The 15,082-nt window shown below is 32.7% G+C and overlaps 2 protein-coding genes across 2 annotated transcripts in view; both read right to left on the reverse strand.

Moving 5' to 3' along the window:
- Positions 1 to 3,093: 3,093 nt before the first annotated feature.
- LOC149426271 (uncharacterized) lies at positions 3,094 to 7,064 on the reverse strand. The gene is made up of 2 exons (XM_089648452.1): positions 6,947 to 7,064; positions 3,094 to 3,879 (listed from the first exon to the last, which is right to left on the reverse strand). The coding sequence occupies exon 2, from the start codon at positions 3,872 to 3,874 to the stop codon at positions 3,473 to 3,475; it is 402 nt and encodes a 133-aa protein (XP_089504578.1). The 5' UTR covers positions 3,875 to 3,879; positions 6,947 to 7,064; the 3' UTR covers positions 3,094 to 3,472.
- Positions 7,065 to 7,625: 561 nt separating this feature from the next.
- The window catches only part of Shaw (potassium voltage-gated channel shaker cognate w), a 502,823-nt gene continuing 495,366 nt past the window's right edge, over positions 7,626 to 15,082 (reverse strand). Inside the window, exons 11-12 of the mRNA XM_089648338.1 lie at positions 10,094 to 10,264; positions 7,626 to 7,757 (exon numbers count right to left, since the gene is read on the reverse strand). Of these exons, the coding sequence (XP_089504464.1) occupies positions 7,678 to 7,757; positions 10,094 to 10,264 (251 nt within the window). The 3' untranslated portion in view covers positions 7,626 to 7,677. The remainder of the gene's footprint in view (positions 7,758 to 10,093; positions 10,265 to 15,082) is intronic.

Genomic DNA, 15,082 nt, shown 5'->3' on the forward strand with positions numbered 1-15,082 from the left:
AACATAAACAGGTTGAAATCTATTTTCATAAAAATATTGGTCTTTTTAATTAAATGAAAGTTCATATTGAGTATGCACATAATTACACTCTGCAAATAGTGTTGCAACGATTCTCTACTGGTTTGTTGTTATTGAAATCATTTGATTTACTTGTAATAAGTAAAACTCGAAATTTCATAAATTGATTTATTTATGACAATAACAAAAAATGTTCCATGTAACAAATTTCTAAAAAAAATTACCGAAAAAATACACCGATATTTGTCTAACGTTACAGTAAAAAAATCGAAAATTGAATAGACATTGCTGTAACCTATGTAAGGTAAATAGTACTTTTGCAATGGATGATTACCGATGGCGTTCAGAATCATTATCGTTTCACCACTATTTACATAGTAACTGACAGCGAGTTTGAAAGCACATCAATTTTTAATACTATAAATCTAGCAGATAAGGTAAAAAATATTGTTAACAGATTTGATTTACGAAGTTTGGCTCAAACAACTATTTATTTTAAAAGTACGGATAGAAGAAGAGTGTGCAAGCTTATACATCAATAGTTATTTATTATTATCACAAAAATAAGTTTCTTCTTGGTCCAAATCATTCATCGCCCCACTTATCCATTGCGTTTATTTTTCTTACCATTTTATATAGTTCGAAATAATATAACTCACACTAGTCTGTTAACATAGTTCCATCAAGATTCTTCCTACTTATGTAAATGTTAATACACATAAGCTTAATGCATGTAGTGTTTTAAAAAATATGAAATATTAATAAAAACATTAAGTTATTTTCTTATTCATCTTTTCAGTATTCAGCATTCTTTAACTGTGCAAATTTATCAGTGTCGATGATTGATAGAAGAAAAAATAAATCACTCGTGAGATTTTGATCAATTGTTAATATCAGATTTCAAACAACATGTACTCGTAGATACGTTAGGTAGGTTTTTTCCTGATGCAAAGTTAAAAATATGCTAAAATGTATATTATTTAAATATTAAAAAATAACAAGTGCATTTCACTCATTGGTTGCACATTTCATAAGCTGGTCGGTCTTAGGGGAAAACATAATGCAGTAAAACAATCAAACAAAATGTCAATACTGGTCCATTATAATATGACTAAAACTGCACATAAATAATAATGTTTTGAATATAATTGTTAACAATATTCATAATATATGTACTTGTATATACATATATAATATTATCTCAAATCGTGGTAAGAAGAGAGGAAAATATTGCTAATTTAAAAATAGTTGGTATATTTTTTTTCTCTATTTCCTTATATACGTTTTTGAATTAGAATAAGCAATTTTTTATCCAAAATATAAAATTAGAATATTTTTTGTTTATTTATTTTTTAATAAAATGTTACTTTATAAATACACTCAATTCGTCGATTTTCATTCATGCTTTTACATAGAAGGGCGGAACATTGAACGTCGACATTTTAATCCAAATTATACCAAGAGATTCATAGAATATTTTTTATTCAAATTCGATTGTGTAATTTGTATCCCTAAGAGCGGGACCCAAGAATAAAAACAAAACCAAAAGCTGTGCGTACAGCCCCACAAGTACAAAATTATCGTATTTTTTTATGGAGATCATGGAATTATATTTTATAAAGTTTACATAAAAGAGCTGTCCATTTTTCTTTAAAAAATTATTTTTCTCTCACCTTTAATTTGTCTAATGACGGATTTTACTTGTATAGTTTTTTTTGAAAATAATATTGTTTTATATCTACGTACATACAACGAATTATGTGTGAAACGTTTATAGACAATCAATGTTCCTTGAATGAAAAAGAAAAACATTTTTATTATTATTTTGACTAGTTACATACCAATATGAAATTTTCTCAATCAAATTTCGTTTGGTTTTTGTTTTTTGTTTTTAAACATAAAAGTTAACTCAAATGTATTGTAATTCTTTTTTTTCTTTACACACGTTTTCACCAATTACGTTAAAAGCAAGATTATTTTTTCGAATAATAGTTAACATTGTTGATCTCTACAGTGTATAGCAGTTGATTCTTAAAAATAAAGAATTATTTTTATGATGAATCGTACTGCCTTGTAAACATCTTGATATGGTTCAGATCTGATAAATATTTATGATTGTGTGGGTGTGAGAATACAAAAGTAAGTTTTCTGGTTTTAAAATTTTATAACAAACAACAATAAATCGAAATGATTTTGTTTACCAGATCCTGAAATAGTTACCGGAGTAAACCTAAATTACATTCGTTTAATTCTAACATTATATTAATAACAATGTAATATACAATGACGTTACAATTTATATGAATGCACTGTATAAATATCAAAGTGGCAAGCAAACAATACTTCAATTGTAATGTTTTCAAGGACGAAGTTTTTATGCGTCATAGAGAAAATGCAAGGCCGACCAGAGTAAAGGTCTGGGCGCGCAACTGCCAAATTACGAAGTCAGTGCTGTCGCCAACTAAAATTCACTATTTAAAGTAGTCTAAAAACTTTGTTATTTATATGCTAGCGGTAAAACAACATACAAATCAGCAATAACAACAAGAATCGCCGCCATTTGCAAGCTGTCATTGCTCTATTATGACGTGGCACGTATCACTTGACGCCTCACAATCTGGCGCCCAGGCTTGTAACTCTAGTTGGCCTTGAGGTGGTATTCGACGGAAATTTTGAATACGAAAACGCCGTTCGGACCTATTGTTGATTTCGTTCATACACATATTTTTTAGCTAACTTAACATACATGAGCAAAGTTTGAATTGAGAATTTACAAGAAACAAAGGAGTATTTCTTACTCGCCACATTTTATATTAATTTTGTGAGACAAGTGAATAACAAGTCTAAATATATAGTGTAACGACATTGGTTATATATAATATATTATACTGTGTATATTGTGGATACTTAAATATTAAATTTAGTATTTTAAAATGTACATTAAAAGTACAATCTTCAATATTATCACTGTTGTGCTCAGCATCATTAATACAAGCTACTAAATTAATTTGCATTATATAACAATAATAATATTGAAATTAAAACATTCATAATAATATATCCTAACATGATATTTTGTCAAATTGTGAAAATGTCAAAAGCTAATTAGCCAGTATACTAAGAGTAAGGATAATTTGGTTGAGTAACACACTAAAGCTAAATAATTTATTTTTCCTACAATTTACAAGCCTTAAAACGATTTTTTATGTATCACTTTTATTTTTTTATTAACAACTTATAACGTATCCAGATAAAATAATATACATATTATTTTAGAAACTTTATCTTAAATTTGATGTGGTCCGCCAAACATTTCATTAAAATGTACACTTTGGCGCTGCGATCCGATCGCAGATAAAGTTAATTAAATTATCTCACTCTTTTATGGTCCAAAATAAAACATTATTTATTTAAATCACTCTTAAATGAACCAAGGTTTATGGTGGGAGGAGCATTAGGACGAAACCAGGGATTGAAGTTCATCTTTGTCCTCTTCGCTAGAATTATTATCTTCGGTTGGATTGAGAATAGGTCCAGGCTGATTAAGAGGGGTAGTATCCCGATCGAACATGGAGGATGAATCTATAAGGTTCTTTTCTAAGTAACCCCTTTCAAGAAGGCTGGTTTTGTCAAGGCCGGAGAGGTTGGCGCCGGTTTTCTCCAGGAAACCTTTCTCCGTGACGTTTTTCTCCATCAGGCCTTTGCTGATGAGGATGGCCTCAGCATCCTGGGGGCGGCTGTTGAAGGCTAGGTTCTCGAAGCACTGCGTGGCCTTCATCATGGCCAGAGCGGGGTTCAGTTCGTAGCCATTGGAGCTCAAGTTGGCCGTCAGCCCCACGCCGGGGATCATGCTCATTGTCACTAAACACCAACAAACAACAAACTTCATTACTAGGCGGTAGGCGCATTACATCATTACATTTAGGCTCATCTGTATTTACCTACTTATCATTTAATGAGTTACATATTTACCTACTTATTCAATGTAGGTATTCATATTATTATATTATCCTTAAGAGAAAAATAAGAAACTTGTAGATAATTTTTCTACAATGATTTTTAGCTCACTTACCAAGAACAACAGTTAACTTTATTATTTGCAAGATGTCGGGTAGTACAATCTTTTTAAGTCGTGGGTTAGCTTAGAACACCTTTTATATTGTAGTTCGAGATTTGTGAATGTGGGTTGTTCCCTATGTGATATTGAATTAATGTCAATTGTAAAAAGTTAATTAAATACAGGGTGGCGCAAAATAACCTTTATGGTTTTAATTTGTTGTATTTCGACTTATTTTAACATGATTTATGGGATTTAATATGGAACGATACACAAACAATATCGAACAAAAACATTGAATTTAATTTTTAAAAAAACAACGGTCAATTGTATTGACGCAGCGTCCATATCGTCGATATATTAATGTTTGTCACAGTGCCATCAATAAATCGTCTGGTTGCACATTTTTGCTAAGAACGGGTCAGAAAGGAACCTCACTGGTACCGGATGAATATATTCAACGTGTATAGGAGTGTGAGCAGGGTTGTCCAGAAACATCAACAAGGACATGTTCGCCTCAACTCGGATTATGGCGGATGTCCGTCCAGAGGATTTTGGCCACCTTACACATGTTCACAAATAAAGTCCATCTTGTGTAAGCATTAAGACCGACGGACAGGCAAAAACGCATTGCAAAATCACGATCCCTTCCACAGTTTGATATTGAACAATGAAGCAAATTTTCAATTAAAAGGCTTGGTTAACTAGAAAAACTGTAAGAAATCAGCTATGGAGAATCCAAGAAGAGCTCGTCAGCATTTACACAAGTGTAGGTTGTCCGCTTTTTCTTTGAAAATGTAGCCAGTGCCGCAGTTACCATCGACGCTGTTCTATATCTGATGATGTTAGAAATTTTTTTGACACCAACTGTGCAAAACCATTCATAACTGTGGTTCCAACAGGATTCATTCCCTCAAGGGTAGCTTCAATTGGCTGCCGCGTTAACTGTGTTAAATGTATCTATTTGAAAGAACGAAAGTGCGTCAATAAGTCAGCGACCGTCGTCCAACTGGAAATCAATATTTGTTATGAAATGGTGATGGAAAATATGTTCGAAAGAACACGAATGCGTGAAGCAGAAAATGTTCACCATTTGCAAGACGCAATCTTTCATGTTTACGTCAATAAAATTCACTATTTGTAGTCAGCTAAAAAAAATGTAATATTTACGAAATTAAAAAAAAAGTTAAAACCAATTCAAACCAGGTCAATTTGCGCTACCCAGAAAAGTTGTTCGATTTAAAAAAAAAAGAATGAATTTCACGGTTGAATAAATAGTAGACTTGTTTAAAATCAAAATAAAAGATGAAACAAATTAATACTTATGGGTGAACAATATTAAAATATATTGCCAGAAAGCAAACCGTTACGGAAATAATGAAATAATGCACAATTCTATAACCCAAACAACAATTTAAAACAGAACCGTGAACATCATGCGGGGTTGTGTTTTCACGAGACAACAACGAATTAATAAAATTTGTATTTTACGTTTTCTCTACAAATTTACGAATATTCAACAGACTTAATAGATAAAACTGTAAAAGCGATCTAATTTCCCTTTGCAGGAGATAAAAATAAGCAATTAAGTTACTTGATTTATTTTTTTAAGCATTATGAATTCTACAAAAAAGATTTCCTTCGTTTTCGAATTACTAACTTTAAGAAAGGGGTAACATTAACAAACTCAAAAGAAATAACTCTGATTTTCAAACACATGCAGCTTAATCTTCTCACACACGAATTCAGATAACAGATAGAGACCTACATGACCAGGTTAACTTAATAACAATGAAATTAAATATCGCAAATAATCACATGCTTTTGTAACTAGGAAGGTAGTACATACTTTTTAAATAAAATTAGTAACTACACGAAAACGATAATTAGAAAATTGGGAGGAAGCAAACTATCTGTTTCAGTCAGTTCCAAAGAAATTAAAATTATTATTATAAATAATTAAAAAGCAAATACAATTTTCAATGAAGTCAACATTCAAGGTTTGAAATGTTTCACTTCACAGAGTAATGATTAAATAAATAGATGAATAATTAAACGAAACAAACCATGATGGTGGTGAATGAATAAATATGCTTTTCGTGTAACATTGTTGTGTTATAATGTTTATCATTCTCTGAAACTGACTAGGTTCTAGAAACATAATATTAGTTGAGTATACTATGGCATCCTCTGAGGTTAGTTTTACAAATAATGCAGACGTATTAAATTGGTTTTTAGCAAGATGCTTATTAAGTCAACAGGGTACCCAGTGTTCATTTAGTTTCGAGTAACGTCCACAGTTGTTGGTTTCGTTCCGTTCCTGCCGAAGTTAGTGTTGTGATGAACCTCATCTGAAAATACTTGCAAAGTCAATCTCATGGCGGGAAACTCCGCCAATCGGGATGAGTATCCTGTAACGTAGGTAAATCGTGGGGTGGGTATTTATGTTTAGTCGTTGAAAAGCATTTTCGACCTTGCCAAATTAAAAACTGACGGTACAAACTGCGCTTGATTACTAAAAATATCGTTCATAGTTAAACTATTTTTATTAATGTCTAAATAAAAGATTCGCGCTGATTATTGGTAACGTCGTCTTTGACTTGAGAAAGGACAATTGTTTTAAGGTTGATCTAATTGAAAAATAATCCATTTGATCACTGTAATTCAAATAAACTTACAACTACTACAATACAAAAAATCTGTGCACACAGGAAGACAAACAAAGCAAGCTTGTAGCAGATATGTTTAGATGCAGTAAATGTACACAAGCAACAATGAGCCGGTGGGCAGACAACACCAAGAAATGCGAAACATGAAGCAGAATAGGTAGATGCAAGAGAAACAACAAGACGATATAAAATTAAATCAAACCTGAAATGATGGCGGTCGGAAGCTGTTATTGCTAAAGCCTCTACGGGAGTACACACAAGGCTGCGGAGAGGTGGATTAGTAGAGGAGTTGTTTTGGTCAAATGAACATTTTAATGAATGTGGATATTGAAACTAGAAGTTGGTAATGTGTTAATGAAATAAATTATGTCGTGTGAGTAGGAGTTAAATTTAGTAAATTATTTTTGAAATGTAAAAATAAGCTTTGAAGCAATTGTTTATTATGTTTGTTAAAGCTGTAGGAGTTTGATAAATATTGTGGGAAAACATGAGAGGGGATTAAATTACTTAATTTAAGTGCTTCCGTGGTGAAATTTTATAATAATCATGACAAAAAGAGCACCCATTTAAAAATATGAATTGCGGAAGATGCTTAAACGAAGAGCGCTTTTAATATTTTGCTCGATGACAAAAGAGTGCTTAAAATAGGTTAATGCTTTTAGAAATATTTCTAAAAAACTGTTAAAAAAGGACAGTTATTTATTCCAAAACGGGAATGGTTTTAAGTGTTTTAAACATGGTGAGAATTGAATATGTACTAAAAATGATGATTTCTAAGGTACTAATTAGTAAGAGAGCGGTGCAAGGGGATGACGTCACAGTCACGTTAGTATTGGGGTGGTAGGATGTGGGGTTGTGAGGGGCGAGTGAGGGTGATCTCTAGAGGGGTGTCGGCGGGCCTAGCTTCCCAGAAGCGGTTCGGCCCAGCGGCCGTTATAGCATGCTCAGGTTCTTGCGCTTGAAGTGGTTTGGGGTGGTTTGGATCATGGCCTCGAGTTCCCCGTGGTCTCCATCTGTGGACAGTCGCCGGACCACAACATTGCAATAATGAAATATGATTTATGAAAGCGACGAAAAATATCGGACCGTCTCACATAAGACTATGTTATTGTTAAGACAACATTTCAAAAGCAACACATATGTAAATTGTTAATATTACATACAAATATTCATACATAGTACATGAGTATATTACATCTTCAAATTGAAGTCAAGCTTAACGGATAATCTTTATTTACATTTAATTATAAACTTGCAAATTAATGAATATCAGCTATTTTTTAAGCAATAAAAGTGTCGAGTTCCATGTTGTCGTCGGTACTAATCATAAGAAATTGTTGAAGATAAATATATTTTAAAATAAGTAAAGAGATATTTTGTAAATATTGCTATAAAATTTATGTAGAAAATATGATAGTAAACTCTATTATATCGCGAAGTAATTATTACTATAACTATATAACCCCTAAATCACCTTTTATGAGCTACAATACCTTTATTTACTCTTACATGCACGCAACAAACACACATTTAATGTTTGTGGCATACATGCATTGTTCTTAACTCGAAGAATCTGATTTCAGAGTAACCTAGTTGTACTAATTATCCAAATATTATTGAAATTAAATATATTTGTAGCATTTCAGAAATATACCACCTAGTATATTTTTATGATTCTCAAATAATCTTTTATAAAATGTTTATAATATACAAAAATAAAATAAAATAAAAAACATATAATATTAAAGACTTATAATAAAAATCAAAATTTAATAAATACAGTCACATATTTGTGAATAGAGTCACATATTTATGAATACAGTCACGTATTTTTGAAAACATTCACATATTTTTCTATGATTTCAGTACTTGATTATCGGTTTAATTATTTAAAATAAAAACATGATACTTAATGCTATAATGACGTATGTCCAGGGGAGCTGTTTTTATGCAGGATTTATGACCTTATATTAAGTAAGCATTAAGCCTATAATCTAGCTTGATTAGCACACCGACTGACTCTTGTCAGTCATCAAGCCAAGCGGTTAATTCAAGTATTAGTTTTAATTTATTTGCCAATTAATCAAGTAGCGTAAATTTACTTACTTGATTTATATTAAAATATACATCTGTAATCTTTCCTGCTAAAAGATTTACTTACGGTGAGTAACTAATATTCTCTCGTGCAAGTTTCATATTATGGGTAACTTAATGTGAAATGCCTAATCTAGTTTATACAACTAAGTGAATATTGTATTTACAGAACAACTAAATATTCTAGTCAAATAAATGCAAGGTTTCTTATCTCAGGAGTGCCTGGGGGCCTAGAACGGAAATATGTATAACTGAGAAGAATCGATATGAGAAACTAAGCTGTAAACGTTAGTCTGTCAATACCACCAGCACGCCCGGTGCCGCAATATGACGATAATTTGATAAATATCGGAAAAAATCGCCCTTCAACGACAACATGGATAAATTTTATCTATGGCGTACAAAGTTGTGTCGTTTAGAAACGTGAAAATCAAACTTATTTTTATGAATATTTAGGAATTTGCTTATTATTTTTGACCAAAAGTTAAAATCAGTTAAAATGATAGTGGTCAACTGATAAAATCCGTTACCTAAGTTAAAATTTGTAGCCAATAAGACAATATTTAAAAATTTGGTGGTGAAATTGTGAAAACGATGTTTATCAAAAAATAAACATCTTTACCTAGGGTTCGGACGGTCTGAATAAACTAAGCAGCTTTTATTGGTGGTGAAGGTCGACTAATCGCCGATTATGTCGATAAAAACCTTTATCATGTCAATGTTGACATATTTGGTGGTCGTGCTAGATGAATGTCTCCCGATGTAGAATTCGGAACGTAATAATATAAGGTAAACTTGTCGAATTTCGCTTCACGCAAAGGCTCCCATTGGGATTGTATGGCGAGCGATATGCTGAAATAGGCCAAGCCACGAGAATATAGCGTAATATGTCAGCTTCATATACAAACACTCACAAATATTAGGAATAATCGGATCGAAATAACAAATATTACGAATAATCTATATAAACTAACCTATGGGTGTGAAAAGTGTTCACCACATTATCATAACTTTATAAAATAGAAATAGCTTGCTAACAATAACTAACGTAATAAATTTTGAATTCATTTTAATAATCTCATTTGAGTTTCGGAGAAAAAAAAGCGGGCCTTACATTTTAAAGGCATTTCTCTGGTTAATTTTCCACTTTCTTACAAACGACGCATGTAACATACACAGAAGTTACAAGAGACCTCAAAGCGGCAACCCATATAAAAAAATAGATAAACGTAGTAATTAGAATTTAAATCCATACCCATCTTAGCCGTCATCATCTCCTTGGGGTGGTTGGCCTTGATGGCGTTCATCCTTCTGTTCTGCTGTGCCGGGGCCCCCCCTCCGGGCTGGCCGGGCCCCCCGGCACCCCCCCCGCCGCTGCCCGGAGCCCCGGTCAGCGACCCCGCCGGGCCCCCGGGACCTGCCTGCCCTGTAATTAAGGGCGGGAAATGGAATTGTGCAATATTAAACGGGCGCTACGCCACCAAATTGCCACATGAACTTTGGGATTAATGATGTGGAGGATTATCATTACTTTGATATATGAAGCGGTCTGACAGGCAATTTACACAGATTTTTGTCAAAGGTGATATGAAATATACTATGACAACTCTAAAGAAACTTTCAGTAGAACGTATTTTCAGTAACTTACAGTCAATAATATAGTAAGTAGCCACCTTTCAGGGACCTTTTATACACAACGACTTATCTTCACCGAAACTTAAAAAAATTATTTTATTTATGAATCATGCAATGTTAAAAAAAATTTGCAAATTTTAGTTGTAGAACCGCAAACCAAAGTTATTGAATTTGACTGGTACCCCTAGAATCTTAGGTAACTGGACAACTTAGGACAGCAACAAATCAACACATTTCTGAAAAGTGATATAAAGTTTTGAAAAGCGATGAAAAAAGGTAACTTTAGGTTAGGTTTATAGGCTAGTTTTTTTCATCACTTTTAATGACTTTATTATCACTTTTTAAACGTGTATTGATTTGTCTGTCCTGAGTTATTTTAGAATCTTAAATGAATCGAATCATAAATGCTTACCCTCCCCACCACAGGCAGTAATTTTTTTTACTAATCGGTTTGTTTTCTTGTACTTTGGTGTACAACTCTCCTTTAATTTTATTATTTTCCCGAAGCTTTCTGTTGTAAAGATGCTTTATTAACAATGTTTATTAATACTTGGGGTCAAGGTCTCATTCCATTAGTACAATTATGTTTTACAGAGGAATGTATCAGTATGAAAGAGTGGCTGTTTCTCTTGTTTATGTCTATGTAAGTAATAGTATGGAAGAGTTGTTGTTTCTCTTGTCTATATCTAGGATGGAACAAGTATGTAAAATACATTAATTATGAATGTAAGTAAGCTAGAAGATATTGTACGTGAAAGATAGGATTCTGAAAGTACAGTTTGGAGGGTGTGGATGGGTTTGTGTACCCAGAAGGTATGTTCACAAGGGAATGGCGAATTCTTTGAGCGAGTGTATGAGTTTGTGTACCCAGAAGGTATGTTCACAAGGGAATAGTGAATTCTTGGAGTGAGTGGATGAGTTTGTGTACTCCGAAGGCATGTTAAAGAGAGAATGGCGAGCTCTTGGAGCGTACGGATGGGTTTGTGTACCCAGAAGGTATGTTCACAAGAGAATGGCGAATCCTTGGAGCGAGTTGATGAGATTGGATATTTGGGAATTATATTCGCAAGAGACGGGAAGGCTAATAAGGACATTGACGGAAGGGTAACTGCAACAGCGAAAAATAAAAAAAAGGAAAAAAAACAACACTGCCCCCATGGATATCAAGGTTATTATTTGAATATGTTATTGTTAGTTTGTTAAAAATCAAAGCTGTTTATTTTAAAGGCTTCATTATGATATTCAAAACTGAGAGTTACGTGACAGCATTTAAATATATATTAATATTAAGTATCTTGGTTTAACAGTGGATTGCAAACTAAAATGGGAACTTCACATAACTTCACTTGCAATGAGAATCCGGAAACAAATATAAATTTTTAAAACGATTAGAAACATTATGTCACTTAAACTACTAAAAAATGTCTACTTTTCCCTTTGTCAAAGCATTTTAATTTATGGTATATCGGCATGGGGTGGTGCCGCAGACACATACATCAAGCTACTTAATACAGCTCATAAAACACTTATTAGAACTATGTTCAAAAAACCATATCTTTATCCCACTGAAAATCTTTTAATTAAAAATAAAATACTTGATATCAGGAAGCTATTCATAAAAAAAATTATCCATACAAATTGCATAAAATCGTCACCTTCACACATATCTCACTCCCAGAACACTAGAGCTAAATCTAACAATCATTTACAAGTGCCAAAAATTAAATCCACTCTTGCTAAAAAACATGAATCTTACCTCGCACCTTCCATATTCAATATTTTCTAAAAAGAAACACAACATACAACTCAAATCAACAGAAAATGTACATATAAATACTTTAATACGTGGCTAATGAACAAAAAAAGAAATTGCATTAACAAGTTACTTGCAAACCTTCCATGCTAATTTTTATATGACATATTAAAAAAAAAAAAAAAAAAAACGTTCATTTACTGTTACATATGTATTTAATAATTTATATTTAGATTTTTTATCTAGGTAATCTTTTATTTTTTAATTACGTTTATTTTCCTGTATTTTGTATTTTTATTTATTTTCTTTGTATTTTTATTCACTTTTATTATTATTGATATATGTAATGGTAGATACTGCAACCCGGCTCAGAACAGATATTGTCTAGTGAGTCGGGTAGCGCACATAATCTGCAAACAAATATTGATGTCAATAAACGCCCGGGTTACCGGCAAATTAAAAAAAAAAAAAAAAAAATCTAAAAAAAATTTAAATAAAATTATACAAAATTAAATAAATATTTAAATATACCTGTTTCTAACTACAAAGGTCAATATAATATTATTATAACAATAATAATTTTACAGAACATCTTTGAATTATTCCACATTAAAGTACATTATGATATTGTTCATATGACAATACACAGTAGTATGTATGCCTACCACTGCATAGAGGACTGCCTACCACTGCATAGAGGACTGCCTACCACTGCAGAGAGGACTGCCTACCACTGCATAGAGGACTGCCTACCACTGTATAGAGGACTGCCTACCACTGCAGAGAGGACTGCCTACCACTGCAGAGAGGACTGCTTACCACTGCATAGAGGACTGCCTACCACTGCAGAGAGGACTGCTTACCACTGCAGAGAAGACTGCCTACCACTGCAGAGAGAACTGCCTACCACTGCATAGAGGACTGCCTACCACTGCAGAGAGGACTGCTTATCACTGCATAGAGGACTGCCTACCACTGCAGAGAGGACTGCTTACCACTGCATAGAGGACTGCCTACCACTGCATAGAGGACTGCCTACCACTGCAGAGAGGATGGAACGCACACAATAACTATAATGGAAAAAAACAATGCTGGCTTATTTATGCCGTTATATAATATTCAGTGTCTATGAAAGTCTTGTACGACTAAAGCCGGAGCTAACGGAGCTGCTCCTAGATTAAATAATTCACCGTGTCACGTGTCTCCTGCTTAAAGTTGAAAGTTAAAGGGTAAAAGCGACATGAGAAAAGGAGGGCAATGCGAGTATGGAAGACGTACATTGTACGTTGTTTCACACGTACAGGTAAATTATTTTAAAGAGATCCTTGCTTGTTTTGTGGTGTACCTACTGGATGAAGTAAATAACGGTTATTTACCCTTTCAAAGGACGAAGAATGGCGTTTGGATGAAAAATCAACATCAAATTCAAAATATCTTTATTGTACAAACAAAATAAAAAAGGTTAAAGCTTAAACACGTTTATTTATAATCTCTTAAAATAATTCGTAATACGGTTAAAAACGGGATTGCAGGCCCTTAATGAATGAATTGATACGTTATCTGATAAAATTTTAGTAAAATACGAATGTGTTATCACGATGTCGCAACACTTTTTAATAAAAATACCAATATTTTCGCATTTTGTCATGCAGGTGCATGAACACGTGTTCCGATATATAAGGAATTTACAAAGAGTTTATCAGGAAACGGCATGCAATTCCGTTTTTAACCGGATAACCAATAATTGGAAGAGATGCTTAATAAATGAATAACAATCATTTTTCTCCGAGTAGGTATCTACAAGTAATGTAATTAAGCCAGTGAAAAGTTAGTTAAAAACATTCATGAAAATAATGTGGACATTATAAAGCGTAAATATTCATAAATTAAGAATTTAAACGGTTGACTTCAGTAAGTACTCGAGTATCCTCTGACGCTAGGTGAAATAAATGATTTTTAATACCTATTGGGCATTTGCTAACCAGAGGGGAATTTGGACGGATATTTCAAAACAGTTAGAAAAACTTTTTTGAAACTTTCAACAAGACAAACATATTCCAAGATATCCTCTTTATATGATTTGCCTATACTAAATTCGTGTAATATTTCAATTCCGCAAATAATAATAATTTATGCCTTCCGAACACGACTTCTGCTTGGAGTATGAAATAAAACTTATCCGAATTGCGAAAGTAGCTTCCTGCTGTTATTTTGAAAATAATATTGTTGTAAGATAAATCTCGATCACAGAGACACAAATGAATGCGTATCGACTTTGATTCAGTAGGCAGTGGATTTCTTATGAATACTAATTTCCGCAGAAATGATTCCTGACGCGATAAAGGGTTTATTAAATTATATCCAGATCAAATATTGGTACCTAAGTGCCTTCTTGGGTTATTACCCCAAGGGTGATAATAGAATCGGCACAAATAACCCGGAAATCAAGGTTATCCTGAATAAGATTCCAAAAGATTAAATTCTAAATAGTTTTTGTAACGAACTCTTGATCTGACTTTGATGGCTGAAATAAGGTTAAAAAGTTATTAAATAAAGAATATAAATAAAACACAACACTTTCTTATGTATTACGATTATATAGCATATTAGTTAAAACATGAACACGTATGTTAATCTTTCAATAATGTAAAAAGAATAAGCGTCTAACAATTGAGTGTTAGTTATTATGGGAGATAGTGTAAAGACAAGGGAACAGAGCGATAAAGAGACAAAAATGAGTACACTGTTAATTTATCAAAAAACTCTTCAGATTTTTGGTAATCCGGGTAAAAACGGGATTGCAGGCTGTTTCCTAATAAACTTTTAGTTAATTCGCAATATATCGGAACACGTGTT

Source organism: Hesperophylax consimilis, chromosome 1, assembly GCF_061612785.1.
Source record: "Hesperophylax consimilis isolate HC1 chromosome 1, BYU_Hcon_1.0, whole genome shotgun sequence".
NCBI lineage: Eukaryota > Metazoa > Arthropoda > Insecta > Trichoptera > Limnephilidae > Hesperophylax > Hesperophylax consimilis.

Excerpts from the sequence above, each read along its gene's own strand:
- LOC149426271 (XM_089648452.1), bottom strand. The coding sequence starts at position 3,874 with ATGAGCATGATCCCCGGCGTGGGGCTGACGGCCAACTTGAGCTCCAAT.